Genomic DNA, 17,076 nt, shown 5'->3' with positions numbered 1-17,076 from the left:
GGGGGAAGGGGGGGAAGGAGAAGGATTGGGATTGGGGGGGAGGGGGAAGGCTGGGAAGGGATGTGAAGGGTAAACAAAGGAGGAGGATGCAATGCTTGGTAAGAAATGTACACATTATCCTGCCCATGCAATTGTAACCCCTCTGTACAGTATGTTCACAAATAAAACAAAATTAAATTAAAAAAAAGACAATCTTCTCTTAGCCAATTCTACTTTTAAACCAAATGCATTCCTAAACGTATAAAGTTATATGCAAACTTCTGGGGCTCTTGCTTTAGAGAAAAAAAAAATAAGGTGCTGTTGGCTCACACCTGCGATCCTAGCTACTCTCATGAGGCTGAGATGTGGAGATCATGGTACAAAGCCAGCCTATGTAGAAAATTAACCAATTAGCAGCAAAAGGCCAAAAGTCTAGGTATGGCTAAAGTGGTAGAGCCTTAAGCAGAAAAGCTAAACAAGGAGAGGGAGGGGTACAAGAACCTACAGATTCTGTAGTTTCCAGGCAATGCCATGGGTACAGGGACGCACTTCAAGTTCTAAATCACTAAGTACTTTCATCAGGCTCTACACTGCAAGATGAAATCCCCTGGATGGATTTCAACCCAAGACAAGCAGGGCAGGAATTTCAACCCACGTGTGAGCACATGCACAAGACCTAAGAAGTTGTTGACAAGCCAGAGAGAGGCCCAGCAATGATACCTACATGCTAACACCCTCCTTCTCTGCTCAAGCACTCAGCATTTCCCTCTCTAGGGAAATAAACTTATGCTCACAGGAAATGTCATCTTCAGTGTCTTGATGATCTCCTGGGAGTACTGCTGTGTCTATTCTCATCTGCCTACTTTATATCTACAATTTAACCCTACCAAAAGCCTACCAAGCCTTTTTTTTCTTTTCTTTTCTTTTTTTTTTGGACAAGTCACAGCACAGTTCCAAGTTCCAGAAAGATTCTAGAGGAACTATTCTTTCTTTCTGGAATCCTTTCTTCCACAATCCACAAAACTTACAATGATCTACATAAGCAGAATAGATAAGACTTGGATTTAAAATTTACTTGTTAAGCTCTGTACCATAGCAGGACTCCAAGGAAGAGGCCTCTTCATCAGGTACAAACATAAACATCACTCCAAGTGTTTTATTCGTAGAGCTCCATCCAGACATTAACCATATCCAACTTTTGAAACCAATTAAATAATGTGATTATAATATTCAAAGTGAAAAAACAAATAAACCAACATGTGAGGAATGAATCTTTGCCAGGTTATGTAAAAGGTCTTATGGTACAATCAAAGACCAGTTGGCCAAATATAAACCTATATAAATTATACTCAGAAAAAACACTAGCATAGTATTTTCAGGTGTTTTAGGGAAGGTAAGTTTTCTTGATAAGAAAAGAAACACTGTGGGCTGGGAAGGTGGCTCAGTGGTAGAGCTCTTGCCTTGCATGCATGAGGCCCTGGGTTTGATTCCTCAGTACCACATAAGCAGAAAAAAAAAAGCCGGAAGTGGTGTTATAGCTCAAGTGGTAGCGCACTAGCCTCGAGCTGAAGGGCTGAGGGACAGCGCCCAGGCCCAGAGTTCAGAATCCCACGACTGGACCAAAAAAGAAAAAAGAAAAGAAAAGAAAGACTGTGAAAATACCACATCATACCATTTCTTGTGAGATATAATCTGGACTCTTCGTATCAGCAGAATAAAAAGAAAAGTCATAGGTGAAAGTCTTGGTCCGTTCTCTTCCTGTGTCCCCAGTTCCTCCTTCTGGTATCTAGAACAAGATGAGTATGTTGGTAGTTACAGTAGTACTGTATAAAAATAAATAAAGAAAAATAAAATAAATAATAATATAAAAGGTACTGCAATTGGAGAAAAGACAAGAAAGCAAAATGTCTATTCCTTAATAATTACCAGTTTTTTATACTTACACCCTGACTGAGAAGCATTTAGTTCCTATCGGCCTCTCTACAAAAATAGATACAACTTAAATGCAATCTAAACGCACACCAACCCAAGTTCTCTACTGTTGTTGATTTTATTTTGATTAACTTATGTGAACCGAATACCCTAGTCAGTCTCTATTTCCCCCATCTTCAATAATTTCTACTGCACTCTCCAGTTAGACCCACCACACTGAACAATTCAGAACTCTGGTGTTGTTGGTCACAAATACAATCATGGGCACTGCTACAGTGTGTGACTTGGTGCCCAACAGATACTTTAAAACTCCTCTTCTATGAAGCTTTCCAGCTACACTTCATCACAAGTAATTTTCCTCATCTGAGAGTCAAAACTTATCCTAATGTAAGTTTGTTACAGCTGTTTGCCTATGCCTTACCTATGTGTTAAAACTAATCTAAAAACCGTATTTCAATATTTTAAATGGTACTGGCCTTGGTGGTTCACCCTTGTAGTCCTAGCTATTTAGGAGGCCAAGAACTAGAGAATCACAGTTCAAAGCCAGAACAGGCAAATTAGTATGAGATTCCATCTCTAATTAACCAACAATAAGCAGAGTTAGAGGTGTGGCTCAAGTGGCAGAGCACCAGCTATAAACAAGCCAAGCAAGCTGGAAGCCCTCAGTTCAAGCCCCAGTACCCAGGGGAAGAAAAAAAATCTTTATATGAAGGCGGGAAAGGTGGCACATATTTGTAATTCCAGCTACCAAAAAGGCAGCAATTAGTAGGATAGAATTTTGAGGCCAAATCAGGCAAAAGCTTAGCAAGACCCCAACTCAACAAACAAACTAGGTGGCCATGGGGGTACACACCTGCTGTCATAATTACTAGTGATTTAGAGAAGGATTATAGGCTAAGACTGACCTCAGAAAAAAACACAAGTCTCTATCAAAAAAAAAAAAAAACTAAACAAAAAGCAACAACAACCAAAGCTAAAAGACCTGGAGATATGGTTCAAGTGGTAAACCATCTGCTAACAATCTCAAGGTCCTGTGCAGTCCTACGAAAAAAAAAAAAATCATGTGTCTCTAAAATTTCACAGCTCATTAGATATATGCTAAAATACATATGCTAAACAGTATCACGGTGTAACACATATTTCAGTACTATTAATCTATCAAAAAGAAACAATTGGGGGCTGGAAAGGTGGCTCAGTGGTAGAGTGCTTGCCTTGCATGCATGAGGCCCTGGGTTCGATTCCTCAGCACCACATAAACAAAAATTTTTGAAAAAAGCCGGAAGTGGCGCTGTGGCTCAAGTGGTAGAGCACTAGCCTTGAACTGAAGAGCTGAGGGACAGCACCCAGGCCCAGAGTTCAGGCCCCACGACTGGACCAAAAAAAAAAGAAGAAGAAGAAAAAGAAACAATTGTTAAAACATTTAAAAAATTTAACAACATATCAAAACAGTAAAAATCTGGCATTTAATCTACCTACTAAAGAAAAGAAAATGTCAGAATACCACCCCCTCCCGCCCAGTGCACAAAAAAAGGAGATTCATCCAGACCAGGCGTCTGTTCCCCAAGAACAAAGAACAAAGATACATGAAGCAAAAGGAAGGTAACTGACAGCAAGGAATGGCCAATGAGAACTGGTGGGAACCTGAGAGCATGAAGGAAGTCAAGGTGGAAGGGCTCCAGAGGGCTAGAGCTCAAGGTGGTCTAGAGCTGTTGCTTATGTGATAGAAGGAAGGAAGGAAGGAAGGAAGGAAGGAAGGAAGGAAGGAAGGAAGGAAGGAAGGAAGGAAGGAAGGAAGGAAGCGAGCGAGGGAGGGAGGGAAGGGAGGGAAGGGGGAGAAGGGAGGGAAGGGAAGGGAGGGAAGGGAAGGGAGAGAGAAAGAAAGAAGGGAAGGAGAAAGAGAGAAAGAAAGGAGGGAGGGAGGGAGAAACAGAGAGAGAGACAGACATTCTAATCTTTATGAAAATGCTTCCATCAGAGCCAGCAAGGAGGCATACAGAATTATCCACAGTTCTGCCCAGCGGGAAGATAGGCGCATCCTCACATTTATCACTGTAGATCAAGTCACAATACTCTGAAAAAGGATCCAATAATATCCAAGCTGTGAGCCAGCAATTAACAGAAACCCATTCCTCAGACTGAATCTACCTAGCCATGGAGCAACAGACCTCACAAACACAAACTTGCCAGCTATCTAAACAGAAAGGAGCTAAACCCATAAAGTACATGATTTCCTTACTATTAATTTCATCTTTGTTTTCTCCCCAAGCGAAATTCATTCTGGGTCCTTAATAAATGTTAAAGGACAAACAAATAGGATATTTTAAATGAAAAAGGAAGAAGTTGCCTTTAAAAAAAATAATTTTCCTTCTTTTCCAGAAAGTAATTGAGATTCCCTTTAAATCTTTTACCTCCTGAATTTTAAATAATAGTTATCAAATCTTCAAGTGTTATAAAACATCAGAATTTCCATTAAAAATGGAACAAACCTGGGAGCAAAGTGTCCCCAGTGCTTCATAGAATAGTCCATTTCCAGCTAAGACTGCTACAAAGACAGGATAAAAATGCCTGGGACTGATTCTGACTCAGGAGCTCAAAGACCAGAATAACAAATGTATCTAGCTCCCAATTCATATGAGATCAGAAAGGAGAGCAGAAACAGGCACCAGATCTTCTGCCTTAAGAAAAAATCTCAGCCAAGAGGCAGGCGTGGTTAACTGAATGCAGAAGAAGGGATGCAGAAATGGCAGGCAGGCACATTCCATTCTTTCATTTATCTGCCCTTTAACCCAATGGTAGAGCTCATGGAACCGGAGCAGGGCTAGTTTGATACTTGCCTTTAAGTTTGTGATTGTTGTTTTGCTTTTCTCCATTTGTATAATGAACTTGGCCTCCAAGTCCTTTTCCCTGCAGAACAGGTAATAGAAGAAAAAGATTATTTAAAACACACATACACATTTTGCTTACTTTTCACATATGTGGCTTTGTTTCAAAAGAAATCTGAAGAGTAAGCTCTGATGACTTTGCTCCCAAATTTTTACTAACACACAGAAGCATGTAGACATACACAGACACACACACACACACATACACACACACACAGCTACACACACACACACACACACACACACACACAAAATTCAACATTAAGCCAGGCACCAATGGTTCACCCTATCAGAGGCTGACATCTGAGGATCACAGTTCAAAGCCAGCCTGGGGAGGAAAGTCGGTAAGACTCTTAACTCTAATAAACCACCAAAAAACCAGAAGTGACACTGTGGCTCAAGTAGCAGAGTGCTAGCCTTGAGCTGAAAAACTGAGGGACAGTACTCAAACTCAGAGTTCAAGCCCCACAACCCACAAAAAAAGGAAAAGTCATTATTAAAAACTATGATTGAGCCAGGTGCTGGTGACTCACACCTGTAATCCTAGCTACTCAGAAGACTGAGATATGAGGATTACAGTTCAAACCCAGCTGAGGCAAGAAAGTCTGTGAGACTCTTATCTCCAATGAACCATTAGAAAACCGGAAGTGGCACTGTAGCTCAAAGTGGTAGAGTTCTAACCTTGAGCAAAGGAGCTCAGGGACAGCATGCACGCCCTGAGTTCAAGCCCCATGGCCGATTATAGATATAGATATATACATATAGATATAGATATATATATATGATTGACAAATGATGTGTTGTCAAAATTGAAGAGATTTCTAGCTATGAGCCAGGTAAGGAGAGGAAATGACAGAAGCCATGAAGGACTAGGCCTTGTGACAAAGCAGCCCGCATTCTTGGGTACAGAAGAAAGGACGTCATCCCTGGCAAGACCAACCAGATAGCTTCTGCACAACCTCTCACCCTGTGGTTACATCCACTAGAGACAGCATTTCACTCAAAGCAGCGGGAATAGAAATAGAAAGAACTCTCTAAGAGCATAAAGGTCTATGTACATATAGGACAGTCTCAAGCCAATGATAAAGGAATGAGGAAGACCATAAATGGCTATGCTGTAGTGGCCAGGATATGTGGTTAGTTAGGTAGAGTGAAAGATGGAGCAAAGCAGAGAAGCAGTCAGTGCCAGTCCATGATAGACACTGAGCAGAAAGCATAGTTTGAATTATGAATGTGATCTTGTCCCAGCCCAGTTATTCTCAGTCCAGTCCTCTCTGGTGATCCCAAGCAATGACAGCTAAGTATGGCTCCAAGATGGCCACATTACCACAAGTGTCAAAAGCCACACTCCACAGCACAGAGTACTGTCTGCTAAGCCACAATGGGCAGCATTCCATGTACTTTCAACTTAGGATACTTTGAATGGTCAGAAAGGTTACTGGAACCTGACCTCACCCTAAATCAAAGAGTTATCTCCTCTCTGTAAAAACAAAAGGTCTAAGCTAAGTATCCTTCAAAAGACTACCCAGGGAGAAAGAAGAAAATAGGGAGAGGCATTGACTGATGCAACGTTTATTTAAATACAACTTTATTTGTATTAAGATCATGATGATTTATAAATCATGTGTAGAGAAATAAAATTAAATTTTTGTTTTCTTGTGCCAGTCCTAGGCCTGGATGGAACTCAGGGCTGAGCATTGCCCCTTAACTTGTATGCTCATGGCTAGTGCTCTACCATTTGAATCATGTACATATATATGCATATATGAATATGCATATATGCATAAATGAATTTCATGATAACCGTTGGGTCTCATCCTCAAGACAGCTCAGTTTGTATATGCAAATATTCCAAAACAGATGTGAACCCTGAAGCAAAGCAAACACTGTGATCCCAAGCACTGTAGGTAGCAAAAACTCAACCTTCCTAGCTTTGTTCACTGAAAAGACCTAGAATCTTCTGCTCAATGTATGTCCACACTTTCCTACTAAAGTCAGGGCTCCTTGCAGAAACAGCTCAGTACAAATACCTGAAACTTGCTATACAAGAAAGCAGGACTGCCATAGAAGATGGTAAGTGCCAGCCCCCATATAAACACCAGTGTAATCCCCTCCCCTTGAATGTGGGATGACCAATGACCAGGACATAAACACTCCCAAGAGAGGATTTGTCACTTCCAGGGCTGATTACAAAATACTATACATCTTTTCTGCTGGCTCTCTCTTGTGCTGTCCTCTCTGAGAGTCCTGATGACGAGGAAGGTGTAAATCACACACACACACACACACACACACACACACACACACACACACACACACACACACGTCCTTTGGCAACTACCTAAAATGTGCCCACTGGCATCATCTATACCATCACCACCTCATGTGGTTTCACGTCATTTCCACCATGGGTTGTTTCTCATTCATTCCCTAACCTAGTGTGTCCAAATTTTTAATATCAAAATCACTATTACTAACATACCTCTGGAGACAACAAAACTATCCAGCCATCTGGGCCTTGCAGAAACAAAACACGTCCACTCTCACAATTCTTATCAATTCTTGCCTGTGAAACAGCAGTGTGTCTCACACATGACCACCACGCCTTCTGCAAGCCTAACATCCTATCCTAGTCCCCTTGTCACAGCTCAGCCCAAAGAACCTTCTATATGATCACTTATTCAGACTCATTAGTCATCTCAACACTGCTTTCCAGTTAAGTCAACATCTATCTACTCTATAAAAACACTACAAAGACTGTTATATAATAGAAGCATCTTTTTTTTTATTAACCACTTTCACAAGAGGGAGGAGCAAAGGCTTCACAAGCTCCCTGAAATTCTGTGCACTAGAGAGCAATGTGGAAGGCACAGGGAGCAGGTGGCAGATTCACTATCCTGAGAGCCCACTGTTCATTATTCTGAGAGCATTTTCGCCATTAGAAACCTAATACAATCAAAAGATATAATGTGATGGCTAATTTTGCTTACCACTTTGACTGAATTTACAAGTGCCTATGAGACTAGGAAAGCTCACCTCTAGGGTACCAGTGAGATTCTTTCCAAGATGGAGAAGACCTGCCCTGAACAGCACTCTCTCGCATATCCTGGGGCCAGGATGGGATGAAAGGGGAAAAGAAGCTCGTACAAGCAATCATTCTATCCTACTACACATCCCTGCCATGATGGACTGAAACCTCTGAAACAGTCCACTAAAATCCTTCGTCCCTTAAGTTATTCATGCCAGGTATTCTGTCACAGTGACAAGAAAAGTAAGTCGCACAGATAGGAACCCCTAGCTCAGACTCCACCTACTCAAAATGTGCCTTGAGGAGCCAGCAGCATCAGCAGCCATGGGGTGCAGGTAGAAGGTTAGAAATGAGAGATTGCAAGTCCTACTGAATGAATAGTGAAATGCGAGAAGCATAGCTCTGACACTGTATTCAGTATGATGCAGTCATATACTTGTCTTACACTTACTTACATGAAATAAGACTACATAATGTGCTTCTTATAGTAGGAAACCGAACTTTGTTCTTTGACTTTTACATTGTATTTCTAAAACTGAGTGACAGAATACAGATACAATATGGGTCAGCTAACATTCTCTCTATTCTTGAGTCTTAAGTGATACAATGGCTTCTAATCAAGAACAGTAAATGACAGACTCTGACCTACAAAGCCATTCCAGTATCACAATATCCAGGTTCACTCACTCTCAGAACCTTGCCAAGCCATGAGTGTCTAGCTTTTGCTGGACCCAGACTGTCTGCTAGTGACATTCAACCTCCCACTGTCAGTGGTGGTAGCCAATAGCTTAAATAGTCATTTTAAAACAGAAGTTTAAAACAGATAACTATACATCATCATGATTAAAGTGAAGGCCATCTATTTCAGAATGCAAACTGCATACATAATTTCCTAGTTTGTTCTTTAAATACCAAAAGAAAAAGAAAAAGATGCTTTTCTTTACTATAATCTAGTCTTTAAAACAAAGATACTAGCTAGAATTTTAGCCAGGGAACAAAACTCATCCTAGTTCCTAAAAATAGCTAAGGCAATATAATCTCCATGACAGGTCGTTATACAATGTTGAAACTACCCTTTTTGGTGTACGTATGTGTACGTATTCCTTGTAGATTTAAAGATGTTGGCAAACTTCCAAACATTTCAAAAATGGAAAGGAAGAAAGAAGACCCTAATACCCTCTTCCCTCCACATCCCACTGACCAATCCTGCGCTGACCCCAACATCCAGTGGAGATTCTGGCTTCTGTTCATGACCTCATCACCTCTAGAGCCTATTACATGTCAAGGTGACTTTAAGGCCCATGTCACACACTCTATCAAACAGCCTTATCACCATTCCCCTATGCAACACCCCATTACCTAGTTCTGTCCATTATCTACTGAACCTTAGCCATATTCTTGGCCTCTGGAGCCATCGTCCCAGGTCAGACCACTACCTCTCTAACTTCTTTGTCTCTTTGTGATCTAACTCTAACTCATTTTAGCACTCTAATAATAGATTACCTGTCTTGGCCTCTCCCAAACACCGCTCTGAACTAGACTTAGACTCACAGTCTCTGGAAATCCTTCTCCAAGTCTCTGTCTCATCACCAGTTAGATGGCCTCCTGGTGTCTCACCTACCGGACTATGAACTTCTTTTAAGAGTATACTCACTGCAAGAGAAAAGGTGACACTGTCCAAAAAGTAGTATATTCATTACCTGACTTACATAACTGTAAACCCTCGGTAGATCATCTTTATAATAACAATTTTTTTTAAAGAGAAGAGTGCAGGTTCTGCTTGATTGTGTTCACAAAGTCTGCCACCGCGTGGTGCCTGCAACTCAGATGCCATCAGAAACTGGCTGCTTCTTCATGGGCTAGATGAACTGAATTACCAAACAAATGGCGCTCACCCAGCCTACAATCATCCTTGCCTCCCACACACTGGATCTTCCTACATTCCCATACAACACTTGTCTTTATTAGTCCAGTTCACTTCTCCAAATCAACCTTCAGAAACAACCTTCGAGCCTCTACCTAGCTCACACCCACCTACACACACACACAGGCCTCGTCCCTACTGATGCCATTTTGGTTGGTCTGTAGAGAACCCCAGAGGCACAAGAACCAAGTCTCGCTCCCTGTCTCACCCAGTCCCAAGAGCACACAGGCAATACTCACACTCCGCAATGATGCTTAGATCCCCCAACAGAGACTATAAAACACAGACCCTGAGAGATCTCCAGCCTCTAGTCAATTTCTTCTGACATTTAAGAAAGTTGCAGGGTAAATCTTGACGTTTTTCTTATACTGAGGAAAACAAATAATCCTAAAATATTGTTGGAACATTGATTTGATAATAGAGCAAAATGAACTCTGTCTCTCCCTGACCACTTTGGTGAATTGAGTTCCTCAACTGAAAAGTCAATTACGGCCCCTTCATATAAATAAGTAATTTATTTGAAAGGTCTGGAAACCAGATCATAAGATGCTGCAAACGAGCTAGCTGGAGCATGTATGCTGAGTTATAGATCAATACTGGAGGGGTTGGGAGGAACTGGAAGGAAAAGATTTAAACTATCCAATTGGTGAAAGGGGGAGAAAAAGAAACATTATGTTGGCTTTCAGTTGAGTTAGGAGGGAAAAAAAAAAAAAAAAACTTGGTCCAAGTATTTTTAATGTATTTAAATTATTCAGCAATTCAAATTGATTCTACCCATTCTGCTAGTGGTATTTTTTCTATAACACATAGCCAGTCTGGGATTGCCAAACCAGACAAGTAGCTTGGAAGAGTCTTACTAGTAGTGACATTCTCTGAGGGGTTTAGGGGAGGGGGTGCTTTTTTTTTTTGTTTTGTCAGTCATGGGGCTTGAACCTCAGTTCTTTAACTCAAGACTAGCACTCTACCACTTGAACCACAGCACCACTTCCGGTGTTCTGGTAGTTTATTGGAAATAAGAGTCTCATGAACTTTCCGGCTTGGGCTGGCTTTGAACCGTGATCCTCAGATCTCAGCCTCCAGAAAAGCTAGGATTACAGGTATGAGCCACCGGCACTCAGCCCATATTCTGAGTTCTAAAGCAAACCAGAACCTTCCTCCTTGCCTTAAAAGGCACATCCGGGAACCGATATTTAATGCCTTCATTTCAGTAGCAGGACATTCAATTGCAAAAATAAAAAAAATTAAAAATAAACGTATTTTTTTTTAAAAATACATAAGTTCCATTTGTAATAGTATGGAAAGAAGTTCAAGGGACACAGTAAGCAGGGAATGGACTAAGCAGCAAAACAGCATGCCGATGGCAGTCAATAGATAGATAAACAGGGCCAAGAACATTGCATTTGTAGGCGTCTAGATGTGCAAATCATTTCTGGAAGGATAAACAGAAATTGTTCATCAGGTTATGCCAGGGAGAGACCTAAAGCAGGGCCTCAGGAAATGACAAAATGGACTTAAATATTTCACTCTTCAGCATGATTAAATATTACTTTAATAATCCAAATAAATTCAGCTGATTAAAAGACAAAAGTCCCTGCTTGAAACACTGGGTGACTCATCATGTTCTAGGACAAGTCAAAGGTTAATTGATACTCCAAGCAGAAGGGTGTGGCTGTATAGAGGGCAAAGCTCTGGCCTGGAACTTGCACACCTCCCCCAGCTCTTGAAACCCTCCAGTACTTCCTCAATTTATTGCTGCCCTCCACTCAGCAAAACAATGTCCAAGATTCAAATCTCCCCTAATCAACTCTCTTCTGAGAGCCTTCTAGATACCTTAGGGTCTGCAAGCTGAGTTTCTTAGCCCTACCAAATGGCACTTGTTTTTGTTTTGTTTGTATGTATTACTTTATTTTTGTCAGTACCAGGGTTTGGACTCAGGCCTCACATTCACTCAGCTTACTTGATCAGCTGGTGATCTACCACTTGAGTCATACCTCCAGTCTGTAAGCCGGCTTTCGAATGTTTATCTTTGCCTTTAATATGAGGTGTTGGGGCTTAGGGAAACTTAACTTTCCCAATTTACAGTTTCTGGACCTTTTCTCAGGCCCCTGGCTGCCTCAAACAAAGGAATGTCAGCCATGGCTAGACTGCCCTCCTGCCATCACTCAAACCAGACCCTAGTTCCACTGGGCACTGCCTCAACAAGCTGTTTGTACTGACTTTTGCCACCACAATAGCCACTTCAACCCTGGACACTTCGTTCCCCTGGTGACCCAGCAGACGACCTGTGATGGAACCAAATACAATCCAACACAAACCTTCATTGGCATAAGGAGATTGCCATGATTGGTTCAGAGACCCTTGTCACAACTCTATTTTACCACTTCCCCTAAAGAAGGTACACAGCTAGCATGATTCTACAGAGAGAAGTCAATGCATTATATGCAACAGATGCCTTCCTCAGGCCATTGGGACTTAATTATTATGGAAGCCTGATCTCCACTGAGAAAAGCTAGTAGACCATGGGAAGAATTTCAGACCTTAAAAAATTCAAGCCTGGAATTATAAAGGACTGAATGAATTCTGTTGCTCTGGAACAAAGATGCTGATACATGAGGAAATTTGGGGCTCTCTGCAGGGAGGATAACCAGGGGCTAACATAACAAAAGGCTGGAGAGCCAAGATGTGGTTCATGGAAATACAGCAGCTGAAAAGGACAGCTTCAAAAGAAAGTAAGAGGGGCTGGGAAGGTGGCTCAGTGGTAGAGTGCTTGCCTTGCATGCTTGAGGCCCTGGGTTCGATTCCTCAGCCCCACATAAGCAAAAAGAAAAAAGCCGGAAGTGGCTCTATGGCTCAAGTGGTAGGTAGAGCGCTAGCCTTGAGCTGAAGAGCTGAGGGACAGCGCCCAAGCCCAGAGTTCAGGACCCACGATCAGACTCCCCCACAAAATAAATAAATAAATAAATAAATAAAGCAAGAGACCTGGCCCATGACCTCTGACAGAGAAAACTGAGGACCAAGGAGGTTCCATGATTAACCCAAGCTGCCCCTACAGAGCGAGCACTGCACAAGGTCACAGAAAGAAAGTAACCATTACTTCAAAGCTACAGAGGATTGCTGACAGTAAAGCCTAACACCCCTAATTCAATGCAACCACATTCCAAAGAGCAGGAGCTTCAAGATCAAGGGGCTTCTACAGGAACACAATGAGCCTATCCCTAACACAAAGAATCATTCAAAGGAGCCTCTCTCAACAGGGTATAAATCATCTAATCTATCAGGTACTAGTCCAGGGCCCAAGAAGCCCATCAACCTCAGCTTCTACCACATAGTACACCAGCACCCACCTTCTGCCCATTCCAAACTATCCCTTCTAGCAGGAAACACTAGCGTGCTTAGCCTTGCTCAGGCTGGTCCTTTTGCCTGGATATATCTTTCTCCTCTGTCTGACTTGTTTTTCAAAGCCCATAAAAGTATCTCATCCTTAGGAAGCCTTCCTGGCCACTCCCAACCATTACCACATTAAGACTGTTAGATTGGTGGACAACTACACATTTATCTTCCATTTAGAAGTTTCCTGGGAGCAGAGTTGATGCTCAACTTTATGGATCTCAAAATAGCTAGCATTGTCTTTACACAAAGCAAGTGATTGGATGAATGAACATGAGCACAGTGGTCCTCTCTAATCTGCAGTTTGTTACCAAAGATAGTATTAATTTCATAAAATTCAAACACTTGTCTCTTTAAAGAGAAGAGAGCACATTCACAAAATTGTTATCACTGTGTATCACATAACTTTTCTATTTTGTTAGTCACTTTTGTTAATTTCTTACTGCATCTACTTTACAAACTAAACTTTCTCGTGAATATGATAAAAAGCATAGTATATATAAAATGTGGTGCTATCTTGGGCATCCCTTGGGGTCATGGCATATATACACAGCAATAATTGTGTAAGGGGATGAATGACACAGTGAAGTAAGGAGGTCAGGTCTGGCTGGCCATATTGGTCATATGGTGGATATTAGGGTCTGGCATCTTGTCTTCATGCTGGGGAAAGAAAACCCCTGCCTATCACCTGCTTCCCAGGTGATGGGTGTGCCTGGATCCCTGGAGGCAGGGGCGGGCACTTGGCTGATAGGTTATTGAATCTGTCAGTCCAGTGCCTGGTACTGGGAATTTCCTGTGGATCTGCCCCTTGCACTGACCCGTTTAGGCCCGGACCAGCCTAGCCACCCTCACCAATGCCATGTGTATCTCTGTGATCATGTCCTGTGTCCCAATTCAGCTCTCCATTGAAGCTGAATTGGCTTGTTGGTATTGTTTTGTTATTTCTTTCCTCTTTAACATGCTTGCTAGCTGTGTTATGAGTATTTGGGGGCTGCAGGTCTTTATAACAATGGGCAGCCTGCAGCCTGTTAACTGTATAATAAAGACTCCAATATTCTATATTTCAAAATGTGGCTTCTGGGATGATTCACCTTTCAACAAGGGCTGAACTGAAAACAAGACACTTTTTTTTTTTAGCCCAATGTGGATCTACACCCCACATTAAATGGTTAAATGCAGGTGCATTTTCCCCATAAATACCAGTGAATTTGACACATGCTGCCTTCTTCACTGCAAAAGTAGAAAAGAAGCTCATCTCTTCCCATAGGTCCACAGCCATGACCCTGACTACAGGACCAAAGTATGGAGGACTTTATAACTCCTTCAAGATAACAAGGAAGTATATATGCCAAACTTCTTCCAAATGCTTTCCCAAAACATACAGCCATTTTAAAAAGTGAAAGCTTAAAAGGGCTGGTACACATTTAAATAAGAGTGTACAAACATCTACTAACAATGTTGTTTTCCAATGTTCAGAAATTAAATTACTATTCAGTACTCAAAGATACCTTAGGTTCCTGCTGCTACACCATGAGACACAGAATGCATTCTCTGTTCTTTGTCTGCACCATCTCTGCAGTCCTCTTCCAGATTTATCTCTATTCTAGAAAAATGTTCATAGTAACAGACTTACTGTTTTTTTTTTTTTTTTTGGTCGGTCATGGGGCCTGAACTCTAGGCCTGGGCGCTGTCCCTCAGCTCTTCAGCTCAAAGCTAGAGCTCTACCACTTGAGCCACAGCACCACTTCCAGCTTTTTCTGCTTATGTGGTGCTGAGGAATCGAACCCAGGGCCTCATACATGCAAGGCAAGCACTTTACCACTGAGCCAACTTCCCAGCCCCCAGAGTTACATTTTAAAAATATAATAATTGGCCTGCAAAAATAAGGCTATATATCACTGACTAGGAGAGGGGCATTGGTATAAATTCAAAGTAAACTGTGGAAATGTTTCTTCAAAAGATTTCACCTCCATTCTTAGTGGAATAAGAAGTAAATCTGATTCATGCACAGCACCTAACATCCATGTTGCCAAGCAAAGTGGTTTATCATGGTGGGTGAGGTGTGGGATGAAATCCTGACTCCTGGCAGCTCTAGGACTTTGGACATGTTACCTAATTTTGCTGAGCCTTGTTTTTCTCATCCATTGAGTGGTATTAAATAAAGCCAATTACAGATACTTGCTCAAATGTTACTCAATGTTCAGGAACACTGTGGTTCTTGAGCTATGTTAATACACAATTTTGCTGAAAAAAAGAAAACAAGCAAGTACACAAGGCCAGGCACAAAGAAGATACCTGATCAATGCATTCATCCCATCATTCAACAAACAGTTCCTGTGCCAGCAAACACCAGTAAACAAACCAAACAAAAGCCCATGCTACACTGTCCTTAGCCAACTCCCATGCCAACAACAAAGAAATGTTAACACAATCCTTTTCAATCCTTCAAAAATGGACAGAATGGAGGGAAGCTATAAATATACCTACCAAAATTTCTTCTCATATGTCATCAAAAGTGAAGATTAATATATGGTTATCTTATGATGACCTTCATAAGTTTATGAGGTGCTCTACTTTGATCTACACAATTCAAAAGTCACAGTTCACACAAAAAAAGATAATATTAAGCCAGTGGTTGGTGGCTCACACCTGTAATCCTAGCTACTCAGGAGGCTGAGATCTGAGGACTCCAGCTCAAAGCCAGCCCAGACAGGAAAGTCCATGAGACTCTATCTACAATTAACCATCTACAATTAACTATCTACAATTTGAGCTGTGGCTCAAAGGGGTAGAGTGCTAGCCTTAAGCAAAAGAGCTCAGGGACAGTACGCCAGCCATGAGTTTAAGCCCCATGACTGATAAAAAAACAAAAACAAAGATAACACTAAGATTCTTTCACTCATTTTTAAATAATGGCCAATTATGTCCAGTATCCAGCCTATATATTGACTGTCCAGTCTGAAGGTATATAATACATGCTATATTCTTATGTCTCTTCTCTGGGGCAAGGTCAGGATGCTCACTCATATCAGAGAGCCAATGGCCAGGGGCAGGAATAGGCCTATGAACAAACACATATGTCCCCTCTTTACAAAGGACATCTAGGCCTATGATCATGGTGTGCGCCCTTCAATGACCTACAGTAACTATCTCTGGCTAAGAGCAGACAACCCATAAAAGCAAAGCCAATTTGAAGGTTGGGTTGTGTGTATCACCTCAGCCCAGACATGGGAGGCCAAACCAAGGAAAGACCTGACTTCACTTAGCTTAGAAAATGATCTAAAAACCACACTTTTTAAATAAGAAATGATACAAGCTATCAAAAAATTCCCATTACAGAATATTCTCTGAACCCCAAATGAGTCGTTCTGCCTTTTTCAAAGCCTGTGAAGCCCTGCTTGATGAGACTTACTCCCTGCCTATCTGGCTGCAGCTCTTTTTAGACCATTTGGGTCAGACCCATGCTAAGCCAGTCATCACTGAGGCTTTCTGGACAAGGGTAATCAATACATACGAATGTAGAAAACAAACAGAAGGAGTATGTTGTAGGTGTAAGCAGTCTTCATCTTCCCTATCCCAAGAAACATCAGATCATTGCTGGAGAGCCCTGTAACTCCTGAGCACCCATCAGGCCTGACAGCTATCCAGGGAGTGCTGTACCTGGTGCTGTCAAGTAAATCAACCCCAAAAAGAATTCCCACCCAGGTGTTCCTCAGCTCTGCTGTATGACAGTAATCTCTGAAGGGCTTTTAAACCCCAAGACCAGAAGTGGAGCTGTGGCTCATTTGGTAGAGCACCAGCTCTTCAATGAAAAAGCTAAAGGACAATAACCAGGCCTGGAGTTCAAGCCCCAGTGTAAACATAATAAGTAAGTAAGTAAATAAATAAATAAATCCCCAAGAACCACAAATTCACTAAATGTGATGCCCTGAGGTGGGAAGCAG

At 41.7% G+C, this 17,076-nt stretch overlaps 1 protein-coding gene across 3 annotated transcripts in view; it reads right to left on the bottom strand.

The window, feature by feature from the left end:
• Positions 1-17,076, bottom strand: part of Kif16b (kinesin family member 16B) — a 267,459-nt gene that overhangs the window by 227,167 nt on the left and 23,216 nt on the right. For all 3 annotated transcript variants that reach the window (XM_013010887.1, XM_013010888.1, XM_013010886.1), the window contains exons 2-3: positions 4,746-4,815; positions 1,652-1,765 (exon numbers count right to left, since the gene is read on the bottom strand). In XM_013010887.1, the coding sequence (XP_012866341.1) occupies positions 1,652-1,765; positions 4,746-4,815 (184 nt within the window). The remainder of the gene's footprint in view (positions 1-1,651; positions 1,766-4,745; positions 4,816-17,076) is intronic.

This window comes from Dipodomys ordii, unplaced genomic scaffold, assembly GCF_000151885.1.
Source record: "Dipodomys ordii isolate 6190 unplaced genomic scaffold, Dord_2.0 Scaffold13, whole genome shotgun sequence".
NCBI classification, from domain to species: domain Eukaryota; kingdom Metazoa; phylum Chordata; class Mammalia; order Rodentia; family Heteromyidae; genus Dipodomys; species Dipodomys ordii.
Note: the sequence above shows the minus strand (reverse complement) of the source record. Positions and strands in the feature narration are given on the sequence as shown.